Here is a 27,744-nt window from a genome sequence, read left to right on the forward strand (position 1 = left end):
CTATGGGCTTATCCCAACTGGTTTCTGGAATAAAACATACTAGCCGACCCTGCACGGAGCATTTGTGCGCTCTTTGGGGTCAGGTGTTTCCCCCTCCCTCTCCCTCCTGTCTTGGTCTCTCCTCTCTCCCCCCCTTCCCTCCAGCCCCACACTCTCTTGCCCTCCCCCTTGTGTTCCTCCCCCCTCCCCTTGCACAGAGCCTCACCGGGTGGCGGGTGGCCAAAAAGGCAACCGCCACCACCGTCCTCCTCCCAGATGACAAACAGGGAAGTTCCACCACCCAATTCCCTCCCGCCCCAGGCTGCAACAGGAGTGGGGGCTGCGCCCCACCACCTGTTCCCCTCTCACCACTGCTGGTGCCGCCTGGGCCAGGGCCAGTCTGTCCCTCTGCCTCCTGCCTCCTCCCAGCCTAGGCCATGGCCAGGCTAGACCTGCAGCCGCCGCCTCCTCCTCACAGTGGCCAGGCCAACTTCGCCCAGCCAATCAGGCGACCCGGCTGCCACTCCTGTTTTTTGGCATGGCCTGGCGCAGCCTCACCACCGCCTCAGCCTTTCAGGTGCCTCCGCCCCCCAGCCAATCATCTGGGCGCCGCGAAGCACATTCTAAAGGCACACCCAGGAGAATTATATAGAGAGAGATAATGCATATCACACTCTTGATATGCTCTTTTGCTCTGATCAAGGTGGTGTTCTGTGGGTGGGGACTCCTGTCATCTCCCCCTTGTCATGAATGGATCACCATTGTTGCTAGCACTGCTTTTCTGAAAGCTCCCAGAAGCCTCTCTGTTATTTTTTAGACTGCAGGCATAAGGGTCTCACATTTTACATGCTCAAGAGCCTCACAGTATCATGAGTTCTCCATTTGTTGCCATATTGGGGAACAGTCACTTAGTAGGCAGTGGGACACTTACCCTCAGATTTAGCAGCTGCCAAAGCCAAATTGAAAGGGAACTAGCCTCGTGCCTTCCCCATGCTGGGATACCTAAGTAGACTCCCAAAATTAACTCACAAAAGTTAACTGGTTCAAGCTCTCTCTGCATAACTGACCCTCTTTTCGTTCACCTCCCCTCCATAGATGCCTCAAATGAGCTGAAAACCAATTACCTCAGCAGGGAAGTCAGATAAGTCTCCAAGATGTGAACTCCCTCCTTATCAAAACAAGGCTAAAGTAGATGATAGAAAGTCAGAGATGTACCCATTAAATCACTGATGAGTTTACTAGGTGTTTCTGACCAAAAGAGTTATCATGTTTGCACGTCCAATCACTCCTCACAACAACCCTGTGAAGTAGGTTAGGCTGAGAGAGAAGTGACTGTCCCAGAGTCACCCAGCTAGTATCATGGCTGAATGGGGATATGAACTCGGGTCTCCCCGGTCCTAGTCCAGCACTCTAACCACTACACAACACTGGCTCTCCACACCACACTGGCTCTCCAGTGTGAATTTTAACTATTTATTGTTTTAATATTGTTTTTTTATTTGTACACCGCCTAGAGATGCTTATATCAGGAAGTATAGAAATATGATAGATAGATAGATAGATAGATAGATAGATAGATAGATAGATAGATAGATAGATAATCTTAGGTTTGGGATGACATTAATGGAAAATGTCCTTCAACATTTGGAATCAGACATGTTTAGAGATCCAAATCTGAAGAGATGGGGATATGAAACACATCTGAAACACGCGTTTCATGTGAGACATTCTTTTAGTTTTTAACCAACTCTGTCATTTAACATAAAAACATGTACACTAAATCTGCCTGCCATTGTGCATCCACCCCTGAAACAACAATCTTGTTTCTTTTAAAATGAATCCTCACAGGCGGGTGCAGAGTGTCAGTGTCCTGCTCTTTTGCTCATCACTTTACTGTGCTGTCTGGCCTCTTGAAATAGTGGATTTACATCCCCAAAGTTCCCTACTCTCCCAGGGGTATGATATGTTTTCTTTAGGAATTTCTCATGCTCTGCCATGGTGCTGCTTAACACAGGTATGAACACACGCATTTAAAACAAAATTCTTTTATTGGTCACCATCCATGCAGGCACATGAGATGTATGATACGTTGACATCCCTGTGGTGGTGTTGCCAAAGGCTCAGACCTGCACAAAAGAGGGCAATGTTTTAATACAGCAGGGTAAAAAACAAAAAAACAAAAACCCAAATTAAAACACATTAGTCTTACCAGGTTGTCCAGCTCCTCAAATCGGGTTTGCTCTTCAGGTTTTGTAAGTATGCTGCCATCCATGCCTTCCTCCTCCATCCACTTTCAGATGCTGAAGAAAAACCTACAGCCTATCAGTAAGAGGAGATCGGGCTGCCTGAAATTGACATCAGGCAATCACAAGGTGACCAAAAGTCACTAGGCCTGCAGCACTTTTTGTCACACTGGGGAAAACCCCGGGGCCTGCTTGACAAATAAGAATGGAAGCCACACTCATCATCGTTGGAGAAGTCCCCATCTAAATTGCAGCAATAGTAGTAATCACACCAGTAATAATGAGGCCTCCTCTTCAGCCATTATTTCCTATGCAACTTGCGTTTCACAGGAGCTTCTGCTTCAGAATCTGATGAACTCATGTTTCTGTATGTGGGGGCAAATAGCAAGAGGCTCTCCGGCTTCAGTTTCCAGAGCAGGAGCAGGGTTGGTGTTACAGTGCCCACACTTGCATTCTAGTTCATCATACTGGTTCACTGCGAAGGTTGTTCCTGGATTTGTAACGTGACCAGCAGTAAGAACAGCCATCTGGTGTGTTTTCAGTAGTGATGTGCATGGTCCGGAACGGTCCGGACCGGCACCGAGGGGGGGTCTCCCTTTAAGGGCAGGGGGGGTAACGCTGTGTGTGACGTAGGCGGCGCACGCGTGCACGGCGGCGACAGGTGCGCATGTGCCGCCGCATGCGCATGCATGCTGCTCTAAGAGTGCTCTTAGGATGGCTTTAAAAACGACGACGGGGGCAGGTGTGGCAGCGAGGAATGCTGCCGCCCCAAAAACTTCACTTAACGCTACAGCGCCGGAGGGGGAACAGCGGCGGGAGGGGTAAGTTCTACCCCCCGCCCTTAACGGGAGACCCCCCCTCGGTGCTGGACCGCCGGACCGGTCCAGCTCCAGACCGGTCCAGAGGCCTCTTACATGGCCTCCGGACTGGTTCGTGCACACTCCTAGTTTTCAGGCCCACTGGACAGGCACTTTGGTGTCATATACACAGCCCTGCCTTTCCCAGGTGTGTTGGTGGCAAAGATAGGCCCACAGGCTGCAGCCGAGTTCTCCATGGTCTCTGCAGAATGGTAAAACAGGCTCCTCTAAGCACTCTGCCACAGGGCCTGTATTGGAGGGATCACTTGACCCCATTTTGGCCAATAAAGTAACACAAAATGACCACGGCTCCATTATCATGCCTGTGCCGTCAAGCCTTTCTGGGCTCTAAAACCTGTTTCTATTGGTCCAGGGTAGTTGAGTGTGTTCGTAGAGGGGTCACATGCCCACTAGGGTACGCCTGAGCATATTCTGGGGTGTGGGTAGAGGGGTGGGGGAAGAATTTCAGGGGTGAAGGCATAGGCATGGTTCTGACCATTTCTGGTGACATAGGCCCACCTCTGACCATTTGCAGTGACATAGGCCTGACATAGGCTCCCAGTGACGTCAGCAAGCATGTGCTTCCAGGGATGTCACCAAAAGCCACGTGGCTTTATTTGTAAACAAAAGCACATGGTTTTTGACAGCAAGTATGTCAACTGTATTACTCACATCATTCTTTTGCTGTCCCCAAAGAATTCCTGTTTTTGCCAAAATGAAAGGTGGGAGGGGGGATAGCCATGAGAAGACAAAATATGGGACTAATCCAGTTTATTTGCACTGGCAATACTGTAGCTACAGTGACCAGTTCTCAGGAACAACATGACTTTTCTGACATGCACTGACTGGTTCCCAGTTTAAGCATCATGTGCATGTTACCAAATCCAAAGAGCTACTTTAGGAGTGCATCCAAAGACATGAGCATGCTTAATAGAATCTTCGCCTTTTTCTTTTGAACAGTAAGACCTCCATTCCTGATCACAAATGCTTTTGAAACTCTTCTGTCTTAGGTTTACTATGAAGAGGTTTACTATGGAACATAGAGGGCAGCTGAAGACACAAGTGCAAAGCTCTCTTGGACATGCAGAATGGTTTTGCAGATTCAGGCCAAATTTATTTTAAAGAGAGTAGAAGATGGCAAGACATCACTGTTGTGCTTGATGTATTTTGCAGTGCTTGGTTTATATCTTGTCCTTGCTTTATATTAAAAAAAAAATAGGACACACGAGGTTTTTTACTTTCAAAACAACCTTATGAGGTTATGCTGAGAGATACTGAGGTGCGTCACACAACTTGTGTGAAGCGCCAGATGGGGTTTGGTGGGGGAGAGCAGGCTTAGCCTTCTCCCCCCGCACATGAGCAATCGCTCATTGCTGGGCGGCCGCTCCAGTCAGGTGCTCCTGTGCCTGGCCCCATCGAGGAGCTCCAGGGATTGGGGAAGGGGAGCGCTGCTGTGTGGTGCCCCAGCCTCCTGAACCCCAGGAAGGTACCACATGAGTGTGTGGTGCCTTCCTGGGGTCCCCCTCTCCCCACCCCACCCCACCCCACCACATGACCAACAACAATAATAACAAAAATAATGATATATAGAACAACAAGATCCACTGTGGATCTTGATAGAACAGAAGGAGCAAGGAGGGAAACGGAGGACTCGGAGGCCTGGCTTCAGAAAGACTAGAGAGAGAAAGAGCGAGACAGGGAGAAAGAGCACGGAGGGAAACAGAGGAGGCTCGGCTTGAGAAAGAGGTGGGGGGCTGCAGCCTTTATGAGAGTAACCAAACCTCCATACTTTTTCTTTTGCATCTCTGGCTGATGGACAGCCGCGGGGAGGGGTCTGAGCCTGGAGTAGTCCTCTCCTCCTCCCAAGCTCAGCTAAGCTCCCTGTTGTCCCCTGCCTCGCATGCCCAAGTGAGAGAGCCGTGGCATGGGCGCTGCCCTGCCCGCTGCACTAGTGGGACCCGGGAGCCTTGATGGTGGGTCGTGGTGGTGGTGGGAGCAGAAGCTCCCTCAGTCCCTTCCCAGCCCTCCCAGCAGCACAGCAGCAGGCAAGCTGCGCCTCCTCAATAGGGATGTGCATAAAACCGGTTCTCCCGGTTCGGTTCGGGTCCGGACCGGGTCCGGACCAGACCGGGGAGGTTCGGTTCTGGTTTTGCCGGACCACCCCCCCGGTCCGGTTCGGTTTCGAACCGGTTCGGATCCGAACCGAACCGGTTCGGATCACAAAAAGTGGCTGGTTTTGAAGGGGACATTGTGTTCTACCTGCCACCCAAATTTCAAGTCGATTGGACCTTCCTCTGATTTTTTACAATTTTTTTTTAAAAAATTAATTCTTGCCCATAACTCGCAATGTGGAGCCCTTAGGGGCAAAAAAGCTGGGGTGGGTGGTAGCTACCCATGGGTGTCCTCCACCCCAAAAATCCCAAGGCAATTGGTTGCTCCTAGTATTATTGGTGAATTTTTGAAGAAAATTTTTTTTCCATTGCCTAGAATGGGGGTTTGGGGCTGCCCCAGACCCGCCTCTGTGGGGTGGCAGCACCCCCAAAGTGGGTCCGGGGCCATGGCAAAAATGCCCTCAGTCCCTCCCTGCAATCCCTGTAGAGATAGGAGTGATGGTTCTGTTGTTTTTCTGAGGTGTTCTGAGTGTAGATTCTATGATAGCTAATGAGATTTCCAATGAGACACCATGAATCCACTCTCATTTGCTATCACAGAATCCACACTCACTCAGAACACCTCAGAAAAACAACAGAACCATCACTCCTATCTCTACGGGGATTGCTGGGAGGGACTGAGGGCATTTTTGCCATGGCCCCGGACCCACTTTGGCGGTGCTGCCACCCCACAGAGGCGGGTCTGGGGCAGCCCCGAACCCCCATTCTAGCCAATGGAAAAAAAAATTTCTTCAGAAATTCACCAATAATACTAGGAGCAACCCAACAATTGCCACCCCATCTTTTTGGCCCCTCTCTCTGGGCGCCCTAACACGTAACACCTAGTCAGTCCATCTTAATGCCTACCTACTACCACCACTCCTATCCAAGCAAGTAAGAGGAGGACACTCAGAGAGACAACACCCACTCTCTGATCTAACAAAAAGGCCACTGCTGTGCTGCCTGCCAGCACAGCAGCAGCAGCGGAGCAGCACACTAAGCACAAGAGCAGCACACACAGAGAAGAAGCAGGAGGCGGAGCAGCAGAGCAGCAGACCTGCCGCTCTGCATGATGGGTGACGTGATGCCCAAAGAAACCACCGCCTCACTCAGTGCCTGCCACTGACTAGGCCCGACAGACAGAAGCCAGCCAACCTGCTCTGCTCTGCTCTGATGCTCCCCATGGATGATGCACACACACCCTACATCTGCATCCCAATGACCAGACCAGACCAGACCAAGTGCGCAGAGTCAGCACAGGCCAGCAGCCACCAGCCCAGAAACAACAACAGCTACTACTGCTACCACCACAACCAGTGTTGCCGCTACAATAACATTCCCAGTCCAGTCACGCGCGCCACAGCCTGAGCCTAGCACACAGCCAACAGCTGCTGCCAGCCAGTGCCTGGCAAGCCCAGCCAACATGAGGAGGAGAGAGCTAACAAGTAGACGGCGCACGCACATCACCAACCCATCACGACGGCGCAACTGCAAGGGGAGAGGGCACAATTACAGGCAGGAGGAGGAGGAGGAGGCAAGGCAATCCTAGCACAGATTTGAAAGTTTAAAATCCACCAGGACATCTTCTAGAATCTAGACTTCTGTTTTTTCTACCACCAGCTGTAGTGTCTAGTTAGTCAGTGTGCTGTGCAGCTGAGCTGAGCTGAGCTGAGCTGCATGTGAGGAAGGGTGATTGTAGCTAGTTCTTTAGTTTCAGCAGACTGAGCATTGAGCATGGGCAGTGGCCTTGGGAAGCAACACAATTACACGACACTCACCTGCTGCTGCTGGTCCTAGAAGTTGCCTCTTCTCGTCTTCACCTCTTCGTGTGTGTGTGTGTGTGTGCAGTGAGTGCATGCCTTTTGCCTTGCTGGAAAGAAATGCTTCTCTGGTCCACCACCACATATCTGCTCAAGGACACAGAGGCCCAAGGCAGAGGTGGTGGTGGCACCAGTGTGAGTGCATGTGTGCTGGTGGTGTTTGCCACCACAGGTGTTTTGTGTGTGTATGTGTGCGCTGCTAGCTAGGAGGGGGGAGGGAGGCAGGGAGGGAGGCAGGGAGGCAGGGGGGAGGAAAGGGGAGGGGGAGAGGGATGTAGAGGGGATTGAAGGGGGGAGGGTCCGGCTCAGAGTTGGTCAGCCACATATTTGTGCACACACGTGCTCACGTGTGTGCTTCGGTGGGAGAGACCAGACTCTCATCATCTGCCAGACCGGGGTTGGGGGCAGGTGAGGCGGTGGTGGGCTGGAAGGGAGGGAGGATGGAAGGTGGTGAAGAGGAAGGGGAGAGGATGAGAGGGGAAGGATGGAGGGAGGCATGGGGGGGAGGAAAAAAAACATGTAGACAGACACACACCAGAAAGCATCCACACACAGAGACAGTGCTAGGCATCCATTCACACAGACAGACAGACAGACAGACACACAACAGGAAGAGACAGACTGAGCCTGCACCACACACACACACACAGACCCGATTCCCCCCCTGCACAGTTATCAATCAATATGTTGTGTTGGCAGCCAGTTCATTGCTATTCTGATGGTTTTGGGTTTTTTGCCATCAGCCAACATCAACAGTGACCACAATCAAGATGAACATAAGATGATAATAATTCATTCGTTTCATTTCAAAAAATCACCCAATCATTTTCTCCATGTAAACCAAGCCCCCCACACATGATTTCTGGTGACATTTTCAATAAAATCAATTCATTTGGCATTCATCATTTTGTTCTCCCTTTGTCACCTTTTTTTCTTTCTTTTGCATAATTTTGAGGCTTGATTTTGACATGGGGTTTTTAAAGAAAAAATTATTTACATGTTTATTTACTAGTATTTACATATCTACACTGCATTTTTGAACGTATACCCGCCGCTGCCGCTAAGTCTAGTACTCCGTGGGCTGTGCTACTTTGGGGGTGTGTGCTGTGCCCACGCCAGGTCCCCAAATGCTGACAGGTGGATAGATAAAGGGCCTGTGCTGGTCAGCATTGGGTTTCTTTTTAGGTGGGCGTGGGCATTGTAAACATCTGGCCAGTCGCAGCACTACAACTACTACTACAACTGCATCTCTGTGTGGGCACACTACACGCTGCGACTGGCTGGCACGGCTCAGCATCTGTCACGTCAGCTCAGCTAGAGGTGGAAGGGGGGAGGGTAGGGATAAGCAGAGGTCGAGCCAGGCAGGTGACCAACCATGGGGCAACCCACGGTAATCACTCGCCCGTCTCAAACTGCAGCTTGGGGTAGCCCAACAGGGGGAGGTTCATCTTAAGGAAGACCAGCTGCTCCACCAGACCAGGGTCCAAGCGGGAGCGAGAGGGTGTCACCACGTCCCCGGCACGTGAAAACACCCGCTCGCTCTGGACACTGGTTGGGGGGCAGGAGAGGAGGCGCACAGCCACCACCGCCAGGTCCGGCCAGACTTGGCGGCGGCTCGCCCAGAACTGTGCGCAGTCCACGCCGTCTCCCTCCACAGGCTCCTCCAAGTACTGCGCAACGCATTGCTCAGCACTGGAGGGGGGCCTGGCAGGTCGAGTCTCCCGCATACCAGGCATGGCGCCATAGCAGAACCGCTGAAACCACTAGGCAGATCTCGAGTCGGTAGCAAATGGCTGCTGCGATGGCGCCGCCTGGGATGCCGCGCTGCTGGACTGGGAAGAGGGAGGGGAAGGGGAAGCTGACGCCGGCTGGCCGCCCATGCTGCTGCTGGGTGCGGGTTGGGCCGCGAGGGCTGCCCCCGCACCACTACCAACACCCTGGTCTCTGCGGGCCCTAGCGGCCTCCTCCTCCCTAACCTTCTCGACCAGGATGCCCTTCCACCTGGGCAAGTCGTCGGCACTCACGGCATTGCCCTTGAGGGCTGGGTGACAGAGACAAGCGAGGACATACTCCTCCCTGTCTCCCAGCACATCAACGAGCCGCTTGTCAACCCCAGACCTCAGCCTCCCAGCCAGAGCACGACCCTCTGGCGTGGTCAGAGAGATATGGAGTCCACCCATCAGCTTCTCGAGACCAACAGCTGTGGGCAGCGCCTGGCTCAAGGGAGTGGTGTCGCCACACAAGCCCTTCGTGGCAAGCTGGAAGGGCTCGAGTGCCGACACCGCCTCGGACATCTGCTTCCACTCTGCGTTCGAGAAGTCGCAGACATCCAAGGACTCGTCCCTCGCCAGGGCGACAAGGGCTCTCTCCTGCTCCAACAGGCGCTGGAACAGGAGGAAGGTGGAGTTCCACCGCGTCTCCACATCCGTAGGGATGAGATGGCGAGGAAGGCCAAGGTCATCCTGCTTCTGGTGAAGCAGTCTCCTGGACTTCTCGCTGCGGTGGAAGTGGGCGGCCAGCTTGCGGGACTTATCCACAAGCGTGGCCGTGGCAGCAACAGCAGCTGCGATGGGGCGGGCCCCCTTCTCCTGGGACGCCTTCAGCTCCTTAAGGCCAAGGGCGTCCCTGACGGTCAGATGGAGCGTGTGTGCCATACACCGTATGTTCACACAGTCCATGACTGTCTCGACAGCGGCGGTAACGTTGGCTCCATTGTCGGTGACAATGAAGCCGCGGGAGAGGTGTGGACACCCGCCAATCCACTCCTCTATCTGGCGGTCGAGTACGGCCGCCACCTCCTCCGCGGTGTGCCTCGTGTCCATCGTCTCCACGTGCAGGACGGCCCACCTGTGCCGTAGTGCAGCGGGAGCCGCGCCGGACCCGGAAGCATCGCCCGCGGAGGTCCCCTCACTCTCCGGTCCCCACCAGTGGGCAGTGAGGGCCAGGAAAGAAGCGTGCATCCCACTGACACTGGTCCAGAGGTCAGTCGTGAAATGCACGCTTGTCCCGGCCAGAGCTGCACGCAGCTCGGCCGACACGAGCTCCCTGCACCGGCGGTACAGGGAGGGGACCACGTTCCGGCTGAACGTCGTCCTTGAGGGGATGACGTATTCGGGAGCCAGGTATTGGAGAATACGGCGGAAGCCGTTGTTCTCGACCACCTGAAACGGCTGGTCATCGGTGGAAATCATCTCCCCTATGAGGCGGGTGAGGTGATGATGGTCCACGCGAACAATACGCTGGCTGCCCGAGGACTGCGTCCACCGCTGGACGGGCAGTGTAGCCTGCCTGCTGGCTGGCACACTGCCGCTGCCCGCCCTAGTGGCAGATGCACAAGGCGCACTAGCGCTGCCAGCCTGTCCCCTGAGACCTGGGTGGTGACGCTCTAGGTGTCTCCACATAGGCGTCGTACCCAGGTGCGCAGGGTCCCTTCCACGGCTGACAAGCATCCTGCAGTGGACACAGCGGGCGTGGAATGGGTCATCTTGAGGGACCTCAAAATGCACCCATACACCACTGCCCTTGGCCTCCTGCGCCCTGGGCGCCGTCCTAGGCCGTTTCTCGCAGGGTGGCTGCAGTCCTAGGGGGGGGGCGGCCGCCGCTGCCTGCCCACTGCTGCCACCCAACCCGCCCCTTCCGCCCTCCACAGCGGAGGAAGGGCCCGGCTCAACTGGCATCGGAGAGGCAGGCCTCTCCTCCACCACCTCGCCAGACCGCTCCCCACCAGAGTGTCGGGCTTCACGAGGGGGGGCCCCACTGAGCGGCGAAAGGATAGGGGGAAGGGGCCCCAGAGGGAGGGAGAACCTGGCTGCATCGCTGCCAGCTGCACGGTCCTCACCGCCCTCTACCTGCTCTTCCAACTCCACAGTCTCCTCCACCTCAACAACTGGCGGTAGCTCAGCAGCACCTGGTGCCGCCGGCGAGGAGGGACCCGCCACAGCCCTAACGGTGCCTCTGCCTCTGCCGCGATTGGCGGCAGCAGGCGTGGGGAACTGAATCCTGCGCACCAAAGATGGGGCCGGAGCAAAGAATTCTCCAATGGGGAGAACTGGGGTGTCCTCAGGCTCCCCGCGTCCTCTCCCTCCCCGTGCCGCAGGTGCACCCCGCACCTGGCCTCTCCCACCTCTGCCTGCCAGCCTTGAGCGAGCCCTGCCCGCCACACGGCGCTCAGACATGCTGCTAGGTCAGAAGGAGGGAGACTTTAGGAGGAAGGCCAGACAGGGTCAGAAAAATAATTTGGAGGGGCTTAGGGGCCAAAAAAAAGGCAGCTGATTTGGAGGCGGCGGGGGGGAAGTTTGTTTTCAAAAAAGGAAGCCAATTGGGGGGAAAGGAAGACTTTTTGATATGGGGGGGAAGCCAATCGAAGTGAGGGGGAGGGTGTCCTTTTTGAATTTGGGAGTCAACCACCAAGCCAATTGGGGAGATGGGTCTGGGAGGGGTTTTTTTTAGAAAAATAGGGGGTTAAAGGGTGGAACCCCGGTGTGGGAGGGTGGCACGGGCAGTTGGGTGGAGTAGTTGTGGTGTGGGTGGCAAGTTTTTAGCTTTTTTTGGGGGGGAGAGTGGATGGGGGGAGGGCACAGCACCTACCGGGGGTGGGGGAGGGATGCAGTCAACGCTTGGGAACCTGCAGATCAAAGGAGGAAACCCTTATTTAGTGAACTGGAACACAAAGTGTGGGTTCTGGGGGGTGGCTCTCAAGTAATGCTCCTGTGGGGGGAGCATCAAACTCAGTGCAGCCTATTTAGTGTCTCTAAATTGCACACAACCAAAACCAGAACCCAGTCACACCAACACAGAGGTTGAACCCACCCACTCTGTGACTCTGCCTGCCCAATGCCATGGCAAGCAAGCAGCAGCAAACACTTGATGGCAGCCTCATGGATTGAACATCATGATCATCATCATACGTGTGTATTGGCCCAGCATGTAGTGGCAGCATCAGAGCCCAGCCAGGACCCCACTCAGACTGCCCCAGAGGCAAGGAAGCACTCTGGCATGGCATGGGCCCAGCATGTAGTGGCAGCATCAGAGCCCAGCCAGGACCCCACTCAGACTGCCCCAGAGGCAAGGAAGCACTCTGGCATGGCATGGGCCCAGCATGTAGTGGCAGCATCGCATCAGAACCCTGGACCCCACTCAGACTGCCCCAGAGGCAAGGAAGCACTCTGGAAGGCACCTGTTCAAAAACCACCTGCAAGACGCATGCAATGCAACGCAACACACAGCAGCAATTTCTTTACTGGGCATGGGCATGAAGACACAAGTTTTACAACAGTACATCTCCTCTCCAAGGTTCCCTCCCTCCTCCCCACACCCAAATGCATTTCAGAATAGGGGTGTCCCTATTTAAAACCGCCAGCTAGGGAGAGAAAGGGGCAACAAAAGGTGCACAATCGCACACGCACTAACCCCTCTTCTTCCGGTGCTTCTCCTGCCGCTCACTGCTGGTCACGGATTCGCCGCCGCCAGCCAGCCACCCTGGGCTGAGACACAGCAGGGCGGCCGCACGAGGCACACAGGCAACCGGGGTAGTTCAACAACGATGGAGGGGCAGAAGTGAGGAGACAACACTATTTGTGTCGCTCAACTCACCCCCAAGCAGAGACAAAATCAACCAAAAACTATAAAAAGAAAAAAAAACCGATGGCAGCCGCCAGGTGGGTAGGCTACTGTGTGCGGCTGCAGCTGTGGGAGAGGAGGTGGAAAGTGAAGGGGAGCAGAGAGAGAAAAGACTAAGAGAGAGAGAAAAGAGAGGGGGGGCAGGGACAAAGAGAAAGAGAGGAGAGAGAGAGAAAAGAAAGAGAGAGAGAGGAGAAAGAGAGATGATAGAGAGAAAGAGGAGAGAGGAGAAGCGCAGCGCAGCAGGGAGGGGGGATTCAGGTGTGGGGGGAGGACACAGCAGTAGCAGCGGTCCAAAGAGGTGGGGGGAGCAGAGAGGGTGTGTGTGGTTGGGGGCTAGTGTGTGGCAGGGGGCCTGGGGTAAGTGGAGAGAGTCGGGGGCAAGGAGGAAAAGAGGTGGGGTGGGGGGAGCAGAGAGGGTGTGTGTGGTTGGGGCTAGTGTGTGGTAGGGGGCCTGGGGTAAGTGGAGAGAGTCAGGGGCAAGGAGGAAAAGAGGTGGGGTGGGGGGAGCAGAGAGGGTGTGTGTGGTTGGGGCTAGTGTGTGGCAGGGGGCCTGGGGTAAGTGGAGAGAGTCGGGGGCAAGGAGAAAAAGAGGTGGGGTGGGGGGAGCAGAGAGGGTGTGTGTGGTTGGGGCTAGTGTGTGGCAGGGGGCCTGGGGTGAGTGGAGAGAGTCAGGGGCAAGGAGGAAAAGAGGTGGGGTGGGGGGAGCAGAGAGGGTGTGTGTGGTTGGGGGCTAGTGTGTGGCAGAGGGGTGTTGGGGGGATGGGGAGGGGGCAACAACAAACAGCAAAGGAGAAACTGGAACAACTCGGGCAGCAGCAGCGATTAGGCTGGATGGGGTGGTTGGGGGAGGAGCTGGGCCTGGGCTAGGGTCTGGGAGGAGGGAGGGTGGGGGGGCAGGCAGGGGGGGTGGAGGAGGAGGAGGGTAGCAAAATATATAAAGCAATATATATCAAGAGAACACAAGCCAGAAGTTTAAAAAAAAAAATGAAAAGAAAGACTATAACCAGCAGAAAAAACTTGGGTGTGGGGGTGTGGGGAGGGGGAACCAAACACAGACTCTGAGGGGGGCCACTAAGTGAACAGAGACAATGAAACCACAATTGCTGCAAATTAATAATAGCAAATGAATAAGTGGAACTGCAAGCAAAGAAAACTGGACTCTGTTTGGCAGCAGCAAACTTGGGAGAAGGCTGGATGGGGTGGGGTTGGGGTGGGGTGTGGTTGGACTTGGAGGGGCAAGTTTGGAGCAGGGAACCAAAACTGATTATATGGGACAACAAGAAACAACAACAGAGTCCTCTGGGGGTGGGGGGGAGGGATTCAGGGAACCAACTCGCAGGGCAGCAGCAGTCAGCAGAAACAAACAAAATGGTACAATTTAAGCAAAACCAGCAAGCAATATATAAATGAAACCAATGGAATGCAATGTGAAAATCAAAAAGTTGGACAAAAACAAGGCAGGACAAAGAGCAATAATTAATGGAAGAAGATTTAAAGCAATGAGGATGCAGTGGGTGGGAGTGGGGGAGGGGGAGGGTAGGCCCAAAGGATGAGAAGGGAAAGGTGGGGGGAGGGGGGGAGAAAAGCAGACAGACAAGGAACAGGGAAAATTGGGGGAAATTAAGAAGAAAGTAAAGTGAAGTAACACACAGTATACAGACAAGAGACAGACAGAGAGAGGAGACACACAGAGAGTCACAAAGGGCAGGTGGACAAAGGATTAGACAGAGCACACACAGAGAGACACAGGACACAGTCAGGACTCACAGAGACACCAGAGCAGCCAGCAAAGGGCAAGCAGGTCTCAGAGATGATCCCACAACTGCAGCCAAGAGAAGTTTCCAGAGAAGAGGCTTGGGTTTATATAGGTTTGAAATTCCCTCCTTTGGGAGCCCCCACCTTTGCACTCCCCCCACGGCCAACAGGGTGCCAGCTCTCAACAGTGCAACAGCCAAGCAGCCTACCAGACCAAAGGACTCATTCTGGCCAATCAAGGATCAATAGCGCAGCCAATACAATGCCTGGAAATAGCATCACAAAATGGATGCAAGGAGGAGCAAAAGTTTCGGGAAGGAGACACAAAATGGAGGACACACTTGGAACTTTAAAGAGACACTCCAGAGACTCAATTTCGTTCCCGAACCGGTTCGGGAAACCCGAGCCGGTTCGGTACCGAACCGGCTCGAATTCGGTCCGGCTCGGTCCCCGGAAGGGCCCGATTCGGTCCGGGATCGAGCCGCCGGATCCGGACCGGTTCGGACGAACCGGTCCGGATCCGAACCGAACCGCACATCCCTACTCCTCAAGCAGCAGGCCCTGGCTGGCCGCACTGCCACCATATTGGGGAGCAGCCAGGACTCGGGGCACGTCACGTACTGGGCGAGTTGGAGCCGGTGGTAGCTACCAGGCCAGCCACCAGCGGGCGTGGGCCACAGCACAGCTCCCTCGCTCAGCTCTCGGGCAGCAGTGTGTGGGGGCCGACTCGAGGGGAGCTTCTTGCTGCTGCTTGCTCTCTCTCTGCCACTCGCTGCCACCCACCTGCCACCGCCTGCCTCACTCCCAGTCCAGTCCCAAGTTCCTGTCAGGGTGGGGAGGTCACCCACCGTCCCCCACCCACCCTGAGTCGAGAGAGAGACTCACTCACCCCCTGAGAGGCTCAAGACACCCCCCCGCCACCCCCCTGTGAGCCCTGTTTTCTGAGCTCAACCCTCCCCGACCCCCGCGACCCCCTGGTAAATTTAATTAAAAGGAAAAATAATTTTTAAAAAACCACACACACACACACCTGATGCTGCACGCAGACTTTATTGTTTTGTTGTGCTGATGATGATCCTCTGAGTCCGACCAGCTCCGCGCAGCACGCATGCACATTGTAGCCCGAACAAACTGGAGAGAGACAGAGAAGAGCCAGCGGCGAAAGTGTGCAGCAGTACACGTGTGTGTGAGAGAGATCTCGCCTGCCCTGAGCAAACGAAAGGGGGGAGAGCGCCAGCCAGGAGGCCAATGAGCAGGCAGGCTGAGAGCAGCAGTGTGGTGCCCGGAGTTGAGGCACGGCACCACGGCAGCGCTCTCGGGGCACCGAGGGGGCAGTCAGTGGCATTTCTGCCCTCCCTCAAGTGGTGCCCAGGACATGTGCACTGCCTGACCCCCTGGTTACGCCTGTGCAATGGAGACCTGACATCGGTGTACGTGGGTACAGAAAGGGTTAAGATCCATGAATCCATGGTTTCTAGGTGGCTGGAAATGACCTCCGAGGTCATCACCATTTTGCTTAAAGGAGTCATTTTGTGGCCTTTCTGTTAAAAAAAAATTCTGTGGTTTGTTTGTTGGGAAATGGCCGAATTGGGGTTTGGTGGGGCATTGCTGAACAGCTGGAGATCTGGAGAATGTGGTACATTGCTTTCTCACTCCTATTTCTGCCTCCCCCCTTCTTCTGATCCCCCAGTTTCCATTCAATTGCCTCCTTATCTGCAGTTTCACTATCCACTGGTTCAGGACAGAATAGAACTCGGTCCACCTGTAACAAGGTCGGATAACAAGGTCCACCTATATTTTTGTGTTTCATTGTTTTAAACATGCTATAAACCATATTGATGTTATATTACAGAAAGGCGGCATAGAAGTATAGAAACAACAATCAAGGAAGCAAGTAAGCAAGCAAACAAACAAACAAAAGTCCTATCCACTATGCCACACTGGTTGTGTTTTGTTACTGGCCAATCAAAGCTGTAATTAACCACAGCAGTACCTTATTTCTCATTCAGATACCCTTCTCTTCAAGGTATTATTATTATTATTATTATTATTATTATTATTATTATTATTTCTTGTTTACACAGTCAGACAGGTGTTATTGACTGGTTTGTTTTACCCAGACATCGAGTCCTTCCCAAGGACCTGGGATGCCAGAATTTTATTGTCAATTGTTATAGATATCGTCGCAGAATACAGGCTGTTCCCAGTAAAGCTGCTTTTTGTAATTTGCTGATGGTGATTTCTGTGGCCCCTATGGTGTTGAGGTGCTCTTCAAGGTTGTTGTTGTTGTTGTTGTTGTTGTTGTTATTATTATTACATTATTATTTCTTCAGTCAGACAGGTGCTATTGACTGGTTTGTTTTATCCAGACATCGAGTCCTTCCCAAGGACCTGGGATGGCTGAATTTTACATCATCATCATCATCATCATCATTATTATTATTATTATTACATTTACATTTCTATACCACCCCATCCAAATGCTCTGGGCGGTGCACAAGTAAAATACAAAAACAAACACCATTTAAAACCAACAGATTATATAAAAACAGTTCAGAACTATTTAAAACCAATTAAAAAGACTTTAAAACAATTTAAAAACCTTGGAAGGCCAGGCCAAACAAGTAAGTCCATAGGGATCTCTTGAAGGCCAACAATGAGTCCAAATTACGGATATCTGCCAGGAGTGCATTCCACTAGGAGTGTGCACAAAATCGGCTTGCCAAATTCGGTTCGAGTCTAAACTAGACCTGAACCAGACGGGGCCAGTTCAGTTCTGCACCCCCTCAACCCCCCCGGTTTGGTTCAGGGTGGGGGGTTCACAATCTTTTTAAAAATATATATTTTACTCACCCCCTTTGGGGGGCTTCCCTGAGGACATGGGGGGAGGTCTCCAGAGTACCCCTTTCCCCCTGCCAGCCTCTGTTATGGTAAAAATCACCTGGTCCGGGTGGTCTTCGGCCCATTCTGGGCCTGCCCTGCATGGCTGTGGCCATTTTGGAGGCCACCGCACATGCCCAATGGGCCTTTGCATGGCCGGATCATGACCGGAGGCGGTGAGTAAAAAAAAACCTTAATTTTTTAAAAAACCCTAAAACATTGTGAACCCATCCCGAATGGCCTGGGGGCGGTGCGGTTTGGTTCACTATCGGACCAAACAGGTTCAATGTCAAACCTGTTTGACATTGAACTTGTTTGCACATTCCTACATTCCACAGGCCAGGAGCAGCTACAGAGAAGGCCCAGTTCTGAGTTCCAGATGACCTCAACATGTGGTGGGGATCATATAGAAGAAGGCGTTCTCTAAGGTAACCTAGAGCTAAGCTGTTCAGGGCTTTAAAGGTGATAAACCAGCACTTGTTATTACTATAACAATTTTCGCTTGCACAGCTCTTTTCTTTGATATACAGTAACATTGGGGCTCTGTCTATTATCAGAGGAAAATTATCTTTCAAAATGAAATAGTTCCTCTTTCCATCTCATTCTTACATCTTTTTCATGCCCCAAACAGAAATAACAGAAATGGAGACTATCAGCTTTTTAAATTATGTTATCACCTGACAAGTCTAATAAGTTTATCTTCCACCCTTTGACTTATTCTACTGCCTGCTGCATCTTAATCCTAGAAAGTTAGTTATCCAAAGAAGGGATTGGCTTTTCTTTTTCTTTTCTTTTTTGCTCATTTGCACAGTGATACAGCTTTGTTCTTTACTGGGGTAATCACATACTCCTAGAAACAGGAAAATGAATCATATCACCTTATCTTCCAGCAGACATAAATGCATATAATTAATGGCACTGCCAGAATAATAGCAATAGTCTCATATTAGGAAGGACTCTTGTGAAACTATTGGTTCCAGTGAAGAGCTGCCAATACGAAGAACAGCTTTTACAAAGATGTCCCTCCTTCTACACAAGTTTGAGCAATCAGACTCTCTGCTGCACAGCTGGAGGCCTGCTCCATACCATTCAGGAGAAATGCACATTCATCACACAAAGCCTGCCGTATCAAGAGGTGACTTGCATGTGTGAATGAAGCATCAAGGATAAAATTCCACATCTGGATTTGTTCGTATCACCTCCAACCACAAGGGCCCAGATCATAGCATTCTCATGGCTCAATATTGCCTTTGTGGGTTGGGATTGCAGACATGCAACACCACAATGTGAAGGTAGTGTGTGGCCCAAGCAATTCATATACAGGTGAAACTCGGAAAATTAGAATATCGTGCAAAAGTCCATTAATTTCAGTAATCCAAATTAAAAGGTGAAACTGATATATGAGACAGACGCATTACATGCAAAGCGAGATAAGTCAAGCCTTAATTTGTTATAATTGTGATGATCATGGCGTACAGCTCATGAAAACCCCAAATCCACAATCTCAGAAAATTAGAATATTACATGGAACCAATAAGACAAGGATTGAAGAATAGAACAATATCGGACCTCTGAAAAGTATACAGTGTACTGTGCTTGATTGGCCAGCAAACTCACCTGACCTGACCCCATAGAGAATCTATGGGGCATTGCCAAGAGAAGGATGAGAGACATGAGACCAAACAATGCAGAATTGCTGAAGGCCGCTAATGAAGCATCCTGGTCTTCCATAATACCTCATCAGTGCCACAGGCTGATAGCATCCATGCCACGCCGCATTGAGGCAGTAATTGCTGCAAAAGGGGCCCAAACCAAGTACTGAATACATATGCATGCTTATACTTTTCAGAGGTCCGATATTGTTCTATTCTTCAATCCTTGTCTTCTTGGTTCCATGTAATATTCTAATTTTCTGAGATTGTGGATTTGGGGTTTTCATGAGCTGTACGCCATGATCATCACAATTATAACAAATTAAGGCTTGACTTATCTCGCTTTGCATGTAATGTGTCTGTCTCATATATCAGTTTCACCTTTTAATTTGCATTACTGAAATTAATGGACTTTTGCACGATATTCTAATTTTCCGAGTTTCACCTGTATAGGCCCAATTAACATATTCATTATCCCCTCTTGTTGATAAAGAAAGCTTGTGTAAAGTTGGCCTCCATGAGTATGGAATGCTGGTCACAGGTAACCATATATGCATGGAAGAGAGAGACATGTGTGCCTACACCTCACAAAAACTATCCTTGATTGGGTGAGTGTATGAACCAGCCTAACACTTTTCAGTGGAATCAGTTCTTGCATGATTACTCTCACTACAAGAGTGTTGAGCAAAAGTGGCATACATGCATGTGTGAACCAGGCTACAGATCATTCTCTTATCAAACAGGCAATCTAATGCTATGTTTGCACCAGTACAGGCATGCAGAGAAGCTACACATGTGATGGGCATACTAACGTCCAAACAACTGGTTGGATCTGCACTGATCATGGTGCAGATATACAGTGTGTCTGGCTGGCACCAGCAATTGGCAAGGTTGGGCAGCTGCCAGGGCCCTTGAATATTTGAAGATCCCATAGAGTTGTTGTGCCCCAGATTCAGCAAATCCTTAACCCATCATCCCAGTTCCCCACTTGGGGGACCAGCAAGGATATCTCCCAAGCGGAGAACAGGGGACGATCCAGCAAGGAGGCTGGCTTAAATCACAGAAGCCAATGGCATCCTCATTCTTGGGTAGGGATAGATTTTTTTGCCTGGAGGGAGGTGCGGTCATTAACATACCATACCCTTCTTTGAACAGGTACATTAGTTGATAGCATGGCGAGTTCTACCACAGTGCTGGATGGCTAGTCATAAGAACAGCCCTGCTGGATCAGGCCCAAGGCCTATCTAGACCAGCATCCTGTTGCCCACAGTGGCCCACCAGATGCCTCTAAGAAACCCACAGGTAAGAGGTGGGGGCATGCCCTCTCTCCTGCTGCTGTTCCTCTGAATTTGATATTTAGAGGCCTCTGAGGCTGGAGGTGGTCTATAGGCATCAGACTAGTAGCCTGTGATAGACCTGTCCGCCATCAATTTGTCTAAGTCCCTTTTAAAACCTTCCAGGCAAGTGGCCATCACCACATCAAATGGCAGAGAATTCCATAGGTTAATTATGCACTGTGAGAAAAAGTACTTCCTTTTGTTGGTCCTAAATTTCCTGGCCATCAGTTTCATGGGATGACCCCTGGTTCTAGTGTTGTGAGAGAAGGAGAAAAACATTATCTCTGTCCAGTATCTCTGCTCCATACATAATTTTATAAACTTCTGTCATGTCTCCCCATAGTCACCTATTTTCCAAAGTAAAAAGCCCCAATGTAGCCTTGCCTCATAAGGAAGGTGCTCCAGCTCCCTGATCATTTTGATTGCCCTCTTCTGCACCTTTGGTTGCCCTCTTCTGCACCATTCCCAGTTCTACAATTTCATTACTAAGATATGGTGACCAAAACTATATGCAGATCTATGGCAGCGCCATAGATCTGTATTAGGGCATTATAATATTAGTATTATAATATTAGCATAATATTAGTATTTTTATTTCCAATCCCCTTCCTAATGATCCTGAGCATGGAATTTGCCTTTTCACAGCTGCTAAGTATTGAGTTGACACTTTCAGTGAAATCTCCACCATGACCTCAAGATCTCTCTCCTGGTCAACCCCTGATAGCTCAGACCCCATCAGTGTATATGTGAAGTTGGGTTTTTCTGCCCCAATATGCATCACTTCACAGTTGCTTACACTGGAACCACATTTGCCATTCAATTGCCAATTTGGAGAGATCCTTTTGGGGCTCCCCACAATCTATTTTGGATTTCACTACCCTACATAGTTTAGTGTCATCTGCAAATTTGGCCATGCTTACCCCCAAATTCTAGATCATGTATGAATAATCTAAAAAGCACTGGTCCCAGTAGAGATCCCTAGGGAACCCCACTTCTAACTTCCCTTAACGGTGAAAACTCACAACATCCTACAGCAGTTTCCTTTCCTCCAAGTGCTTTTTTCCCTGACCCAGTCAGGGGCTGTAAATGGGTATGGATTCATGGAAAACCTATAAGCAAACAGTGCCATAGGCAAATGACATTTCAGAGGAATAATCACTTGCACCTCATTTGAGTTCAGTGGCACCTGGTGAGGTGGGGTGAAAGGTAGTAAGAGGCTGCCACTGCTGAATGGCAACTTAAGAGGAGAGGACCCCATGCCTTTTAACTAGTGGACTTTAAGCGGTGCCCATGGCGGTAGAGACAACAAACAGCAGCAGCATTGTAAAGGCATGTGGTTCCTGAACGGCTAATGCCTAGCACAGGTTGGTGACATCATCAGTCCACATCAAGTCCTGCCAGCCAGGCATTCAGCAGCTTCTTGTCTGTACAATGCTACTCCTGCCTGTCCCTAAATGAGAGGCAGTACTGCTCTGCTGACCATTCAGCAGCCACACGCCAGCACAATGCTGCTCTGGCTGCCACTGCCTCTGCCACCAACATGCACCCACTTGCAAGAGCATAGGGCCCTCTTCCACCTTGGTCCCCAGTCTGCTGTCGACAACCCCATTTCACCAGCCACCACTGATTTAGTTCAATGAATTATTTCACAACTTTAAACATTAGCAGAATTCTTCATTAAGCCAGTGAATAAAAAGAATAAGCTGGCCCCAAACCCTTTGGACCTAACTTTACCTGTTATGGCTAGCTGAGTAACAAAAAAGGTCATTCTGGATTTCCTCTTTCTCTTCCAGATGGAGAGCAAAACAATGGAGTTCCCAACAATTGTTACGACAAAAAGAATCCAAAGGGTAACAAGCTGTTCTGTCTGTGAGGAAAGAAAATTAGATGGTAAATGGAAGGACCGAGTTATGAACATAAGAACATAAGAACAGCCCTGCTGGATCAGGCCCAAGGCCTATCTAGTCCAGCAACCTGTTTCACACCGTGGCCCACCAGATGCCTCTGAGAAGCTCACAGGCAAGAGGTGAAGGCATGCCCTCTCTCCTGCTGTTGCTCCCAGAGGCATATCTACAGAAAATAGTGCCTATGGCTAGCACTGAAATTGTGCCGCTGTCCAAACCGGCATTGGTTCCCTTTAAGACTTTTCCCCGCCAGCCTGGAGGACTACATCTCCAAGCAGGCGTTGTAGCAGAGTTATGTAAGTTTCTCCATGTAAGAGGGCAGGTGAGAGGGAAATCCCGCCCCCACTGCCTTGTTTTTCTTTCGCTCCTCCTCCTGCTGGAACTGGAAGGCCCTTGTCTTCAATAGGGAAGACTCCTGTAGCCTCTAAAGACAAGCACACATATTTGTTGCAGAGGCAAGCTGTGCAAAGTAGATCGTTGCTAACTTGTTGCAAAATTTTATTGTAAAAACCCAACTTGGCAAAGGCCAGATTTTTGACTTGCAGTAACTTCACTGCAATAAACTAAACTATTTATTGCAAAACAACAACACACACACCTTTGTAAGGGCTCACTACTTTACTACAACAAGTTTATTGCAACAAAACTATTGCTAAATTATTACAGCTGTTTATTGCAAATGCAAACTGCAAGGACCAATTTAGAGCAACCAATTTGTTGCAATAAATGCTTGCTCGATAATTACATGCAAAAAACTAACTTTGCAAAGGCTCACTACATTATTATAACAAATGTGTTGCAGTAAACTAATTCTAACTTATTATTTCTTCCAAAGAAAATGAAATGCACAGACTATTCCAAAGTATAGCTAATGTTATTTGCAACTAGTTTATAGCAATAAATTAGTCTCTTATTTAAAGGAGCAATTCTTCATTTAAATTGCCCATTGAGCTCCAGGATCTGAAATTATTCAACAATAGCTTTTAGTGGGTCTTTCTCCAGCAAGAAGTCCCATATACATGCCTACAACTCTGCTCCATAAAACTAAATGGAGTAACTAGATAGGGCCATCCAGATTGTTTCCAAGTCATCATCCAGACAGTTAGTCATGACTAAGCACCACTTAATTAATGCCTAACCTACTTCACAGGGTTGTTGTGAGGAGAAACCGAAGTATGTAGCACACCACTCTGGGCTCCTTGGAGGAAGAGCGGGATATAAAATGTAATAAATAAATAAATAAAATAATTCCATGAGACAAGTTAGTCATAATTAACTTAAGTCCCATTCATTTCAATGAGATTTATGTCTAACTTAGTCTCGATATGCCTAGTCTATGGACTGAGTCACAGTCACCAGCTTCAGATCATCACATAATTCTTTTTCAGGAGGAAGTCCCACAGAACATACTGACATAGGACAAACTGGGTCCAAACTGGTTTGGCAGCCTTGACTGAACCAACTGGACAGGCAATATAGGTTAGCAAGGTTTCAGGTTGTCAGAATTATTCCTTAGGTAGAAAACCCAGAAGACAGAGAGACTCACCCACCTGCTACCATTGAACTCCCAGAATTCATACACACATACAAAGATCCACAGAGAAAGCCAGAGGGCAGACATGTTAAAAATGTGGGGAGGGAAAAGAGGTACAATGGGACAACCCCCATTTTTGCACACCTGTTTTGCAAACTTTTCTTGTGCAGGGGGGACTTCATGCAGCCTCATTACAACCCCTCTCTCAAAGCAGATTGAACAGTTGTGTGTGTGGGGGGGGACACCCAACAGGGCATAGACCAAATTCCATAAAGCCTCCCTTGCCCTCTTGTGCTAAACTGAACATATAGTACTGAATGACTATTTTTAAAGGCAGTATCCAAGGTCGCCTTGCAGCTACCACTGCCTGTCTGCAACCACTAAACTATCTCCCTCCCTCTTTTTCCCACCTGGAAGCAGAAATAGAATCCAGGACTGTCCCAGCTTTGCCCACTCCTAAAGCAGTCAGTTTTTAATTTCTGCATACATCTCAGATGTTCCAGTCTACACATACTGAAATCAGATCCCAGGGATCCTAGCTCCCCCCACTCCCCCAGTTTGGATTTTTTTCTTAATTTCTTCCAGGGGGAAAGCTCAGTTAACCCCAAAGGGTTAATCCAGTTTCTTAGCATTAAAGGATAGGAAACTACACTTCCCATGTTGCTGAGCTCTGCCAAAGCCCGAATGCTCTGGCATATTTCCTGCTCCTCATCTCCGTTTCCCTTTTCCCCCCTCTTCCAGGCCCCACCCAACAGGCCTACTTTAGGCTGGGGACGTAGCAAGGGGGTTGTTGATGGACGGAGGGCGGGGGGACCTAGACTGTTGCAAGCCTCAGAGCAGCTTTGGACACGATAGAGGAAGTGGAACCAGGAAACACCACAAACATTTTGATCTTGTCACATTTGGCAGTGGACGTTTTACACATTCTCCCTCCCCAGGAAATTGGTTTCCCCAGCCAGTGAGGAGGTGCTGGTGCTGCTGCCTCCGCCTGTGCCAGAGCGCCCCTTTCCGTGTTACTCTCCGGGGAGCGCAGCAGGTGTTCCCCCATCGTCTCTCACAGCATGCTCCTCTGCACCCCCCTCCCGACTCCCCTGCATGCACCAATCACACCAGCCTACATTGGGGGCCACGCGGCTCATGTGGTCCCATATGCTGCCCGTGTGGCACTGCAAAGCGAGCCAAGGCACACCCTCCTCCCTCCTTGCCTCCCTCCATCACTTAACCCTCCTTGGTGCGCATGCTTGTGCCTCCCCCTGCCCATGCTCCAAGGAGCTGCATGCACCAGGCCAGAGAGGAAGGTCCACCTGCGCTCCCTTTTTGCAAAGCCCGAGCTTAGAGCTGTGGCGCGGGAACCGCTTCCCTGGTGCTGTGCCTGCGCTGTGCAAACAATGAGCATGCAAGAAGAACCAGCCAGTGGTGCCCCCCTTCAGGTGGCACCCAGGGCACATGCCATACCTGCCCTACCCTAGATATGCCTCTGGTTGCTCCCCTGCAACTGGTATTTAGATGCATCTTGCCTCTGAGGCTGGAGGTGGTCTATAGCCCTCAGACTAGCCCTCATTGATAGACCTTGTCCTCCATGAATTTGTCCAAACCCCCTTTAAAGCCATCCAAGCTGGTGGCCACCACTACATCCCGTGGCAGAGAATTTCATAGAATAATAATGCACTGTGTGAAAAAGTACTTTCTTTTGTTGGTCCTAAATTTCCCAGCCTTCAGTTTCATGAGTTTACTCAACACTTTCAATGAGCTGTCCGCCACGATGCCAAGATCTCTCTCCTGGTCAATCACTGAAAGCTCAGACCCCATTGGTGTATATGTGAAGTTGAGTTTTTGCCCCAATATGCATCACCTTTCACTTGCTTATACTGAACCACATTTTCCATTTTGTCACCCACTCACCCATTTTGGAGAGATCTTTAAGGAGCTCCTCAAAATCTGTTTTAGATTTCATTACCCTAAATAGTCCCTTATTTTACTTCCCTCCATTATGAATACTGTCCATTTATTCCTACCCTCTGTTCCCACTCCTTCCACCAGTTACCAATCCACAATTGAACCTGTCCTCTTATCCCATGACTACTAAGTTGACTCAAGAGCCTTTGGTGGGGAATTCTGTCAAAATCTTTTTGGAACTCCAAGTATACTATGTCAACCAGATCACCTTTATCCACATGCCTGTTGATGCTCTCAAAGAACTCCAAAAGGTTAGTGAGGCAAGACTTGCCCTTGCAGAAGCCATGCTGGTTCTCCTTCAGCAAGGCCTGTTCTTCTATATATTTAACAATTTTGTCCTTGAGTATGCTTTCCATCAATTTACCCGGCACAGAAGTTAAGCTAAACAGCCTGTAACTTCCCAGATTCCCCTGGATCCCTTTTTGAAAATTGGAGTTACATTAGCTACATTCCAGTCCTCTGGTAGAGAGCTTAATTATAAGGACAAGTTACATATTTTTGCTAGGAGTTCCTTCAGAACTCTTGGGTGGATGCCATCTGGCCCAGGTGATTTATTAGTTTTTAGTTTTTCAAGACAGTTGAATATCCTCTCTCGTCACCTCAAATTGGCCCAGTTCTTCAGCCTCCAAGGCTGAGAAGCTCAGTCCCAGAGTGGGTATATTATTATTATTTCTTGTTTATTATTTATTATTATTATTATTTACTTACACAGTCAGGCAGGTGTTATTGACTGGTTTGTTTTATCCAGAGATCGAGTCCTTCCTAAGGACCTGGGATGGCTGAATCTTATCATCAATGTTGTTACTGTTATTATAGATATCGTCGCAGAATATAGGCTGTTCCCAGTAAAGTTGCTTTTTGTAATTGGCTGATGGTGATTTCTGTGGCCACTATGGTGTTGAGGTGCTCTTCAAGTTGTTTTGGAATTGCACCTAGGGTGCCAATTACCACTGGGATTATTTTGGTCTTTTTCTGCCACAGCCTTTCAATTTCAATTTGTAGATCTTTGTATGTTGTTATTTTTTCTATTTCTTCTTCTGTTCTGCTATCCCCTAGTTTTGCTATGTCGATTAATTTAACTTGTTTTTCTTTCTTCTCCACTACAGTTATATCTGGTGTATTGTGTGGCAGATGTTTGTCTGTTTGTAGTTGGAAGTCCCATAATATTTTTGCATCTTCATTTTTTACAACTTTTTCAATATTATGGTCCCACCAATTTTTGGCTACGGGTAGCTTTTTTTTTTGGCAGATGTTCCAGTGTATCATCCCTGCTACCTTGTCATGCCTTTGTTTGTAGTCAGTCTGTGCGATCTTTTTACAACAGCTGATGAGGTGGTCCATGGTTTCATCTGTTTCTTTACAAAGGCGGCACTTGCTGTTGTTGATTTTTTGACTTTTGCTCTTACTGCATTTGTTCTTAGTGCCTGTTCTTGTGCAGCCAGTATTAAACCCTCTGTTTCTTTCTTCAAGTTGCCATTCTTAAGCCATTGCCAGGTCATAGTGATGTCTGGTTTTCCACTTATATTGTGCAAATATTGACCATGCAGTGGCTTATTTTTCCATTTTTCTGCTCGGTTCTTGACTTGTTCTTTCTTGTAGGCCTGCTTTCTTTCATTGGTGTTGAATAGTTTCTTGTTATTGACCATTTTAAGTGCATCTTCTTCACTGTCCTTGATATATTCTTCAAGGTCTCTTTTCTCCTCTACTGTTTGATGGACTTGCAGCATTCCTCTTCCACCTGAGCTGCCAGGGAGATACAGCCTATCTACATCACTGCAGGGGTGCAGAGCATGATTGATGGTCATGATTTTCCTGGTCTTATGATCTAGCGTCTCTAGCTCTGCCTGGGTCCAGTCTATTATTCCTGCAGTGTATCTGATAACAGGTAGAGCCCAGGTGTTTATGGCTTGTATGGTGTTCCTGCCATTGATTTTGGACTTGAGGATTTTTCTAACTCTCCTGATGTATTCACTTCCCATTTTTCTTTTAACTTCAGTGTATGCAATGTTATCAGCCTGGAGAATGCCCAAGTATTTGTAATGTTCTTTCTCTTCC

General features: G+C 49.9%; 1 protein-coding gene and 1 long non-coding RNA gene across 5 annotated transcripts in view; one reads left to right on the forward strand and one right to left on the reverse strand.

Annotated features, from left to right (window-relative positions):
- LOC128331737 (uncharacterized) overlaps nt 1–4,277 on the forward strand; it is a 61,657-nt gene extending 57,380 nt beyond the window's left edge. The window contains exon 3 of the long non-coding RNA XR_008310416.1: nt 4,090–4,277. This is a non-coding gene — a long non-coding RNA (uncharacterized LOC128331737). The remainder of the gene's footprint in view (nt 1–4,089) is intronic.
- NPSR1 (neuropeptide S receptor 1) overlaps nt 1–27,744 on the reverse strand; it is a 166,076-nt gene that overhangs the window by 103,526 nt on the left and 34,806 nt on the right. For 3 of the 4 annotated variants that reach the window (XM_053265534.1, XM_053265535.1, XM_053265536.1), the window contains one exon: nt 22,030–22,162. The exons of the other annotated variant lie outside the window; for it this stretch is intronic. In XM_053265534.1, coding sequence (XP_053121509.1) covers nt 22,030–22,162 — 133 coding nt within the window. The remainder of the gene's footprint in view (nt 1–22,029; nt 22,163–27,744) is intronic. 4 annotated transcript variants of the gene reach the window in all.

The sequence above is a fragment of the Hemicordylus capensis genome, chromosome 6 (assembly GCF_027244095.1).
Source record: "Hemicordylus capensis ecotype Gifberg chromosome 6, rHemCap1.1.pri, whole genome shotgun sequence".
NCBI lineage: Eukaryota > Metazoa > Chordata > Lepidosauria > Squamata > Cordylidae > Hemicordylus > Hemicordylus capensis.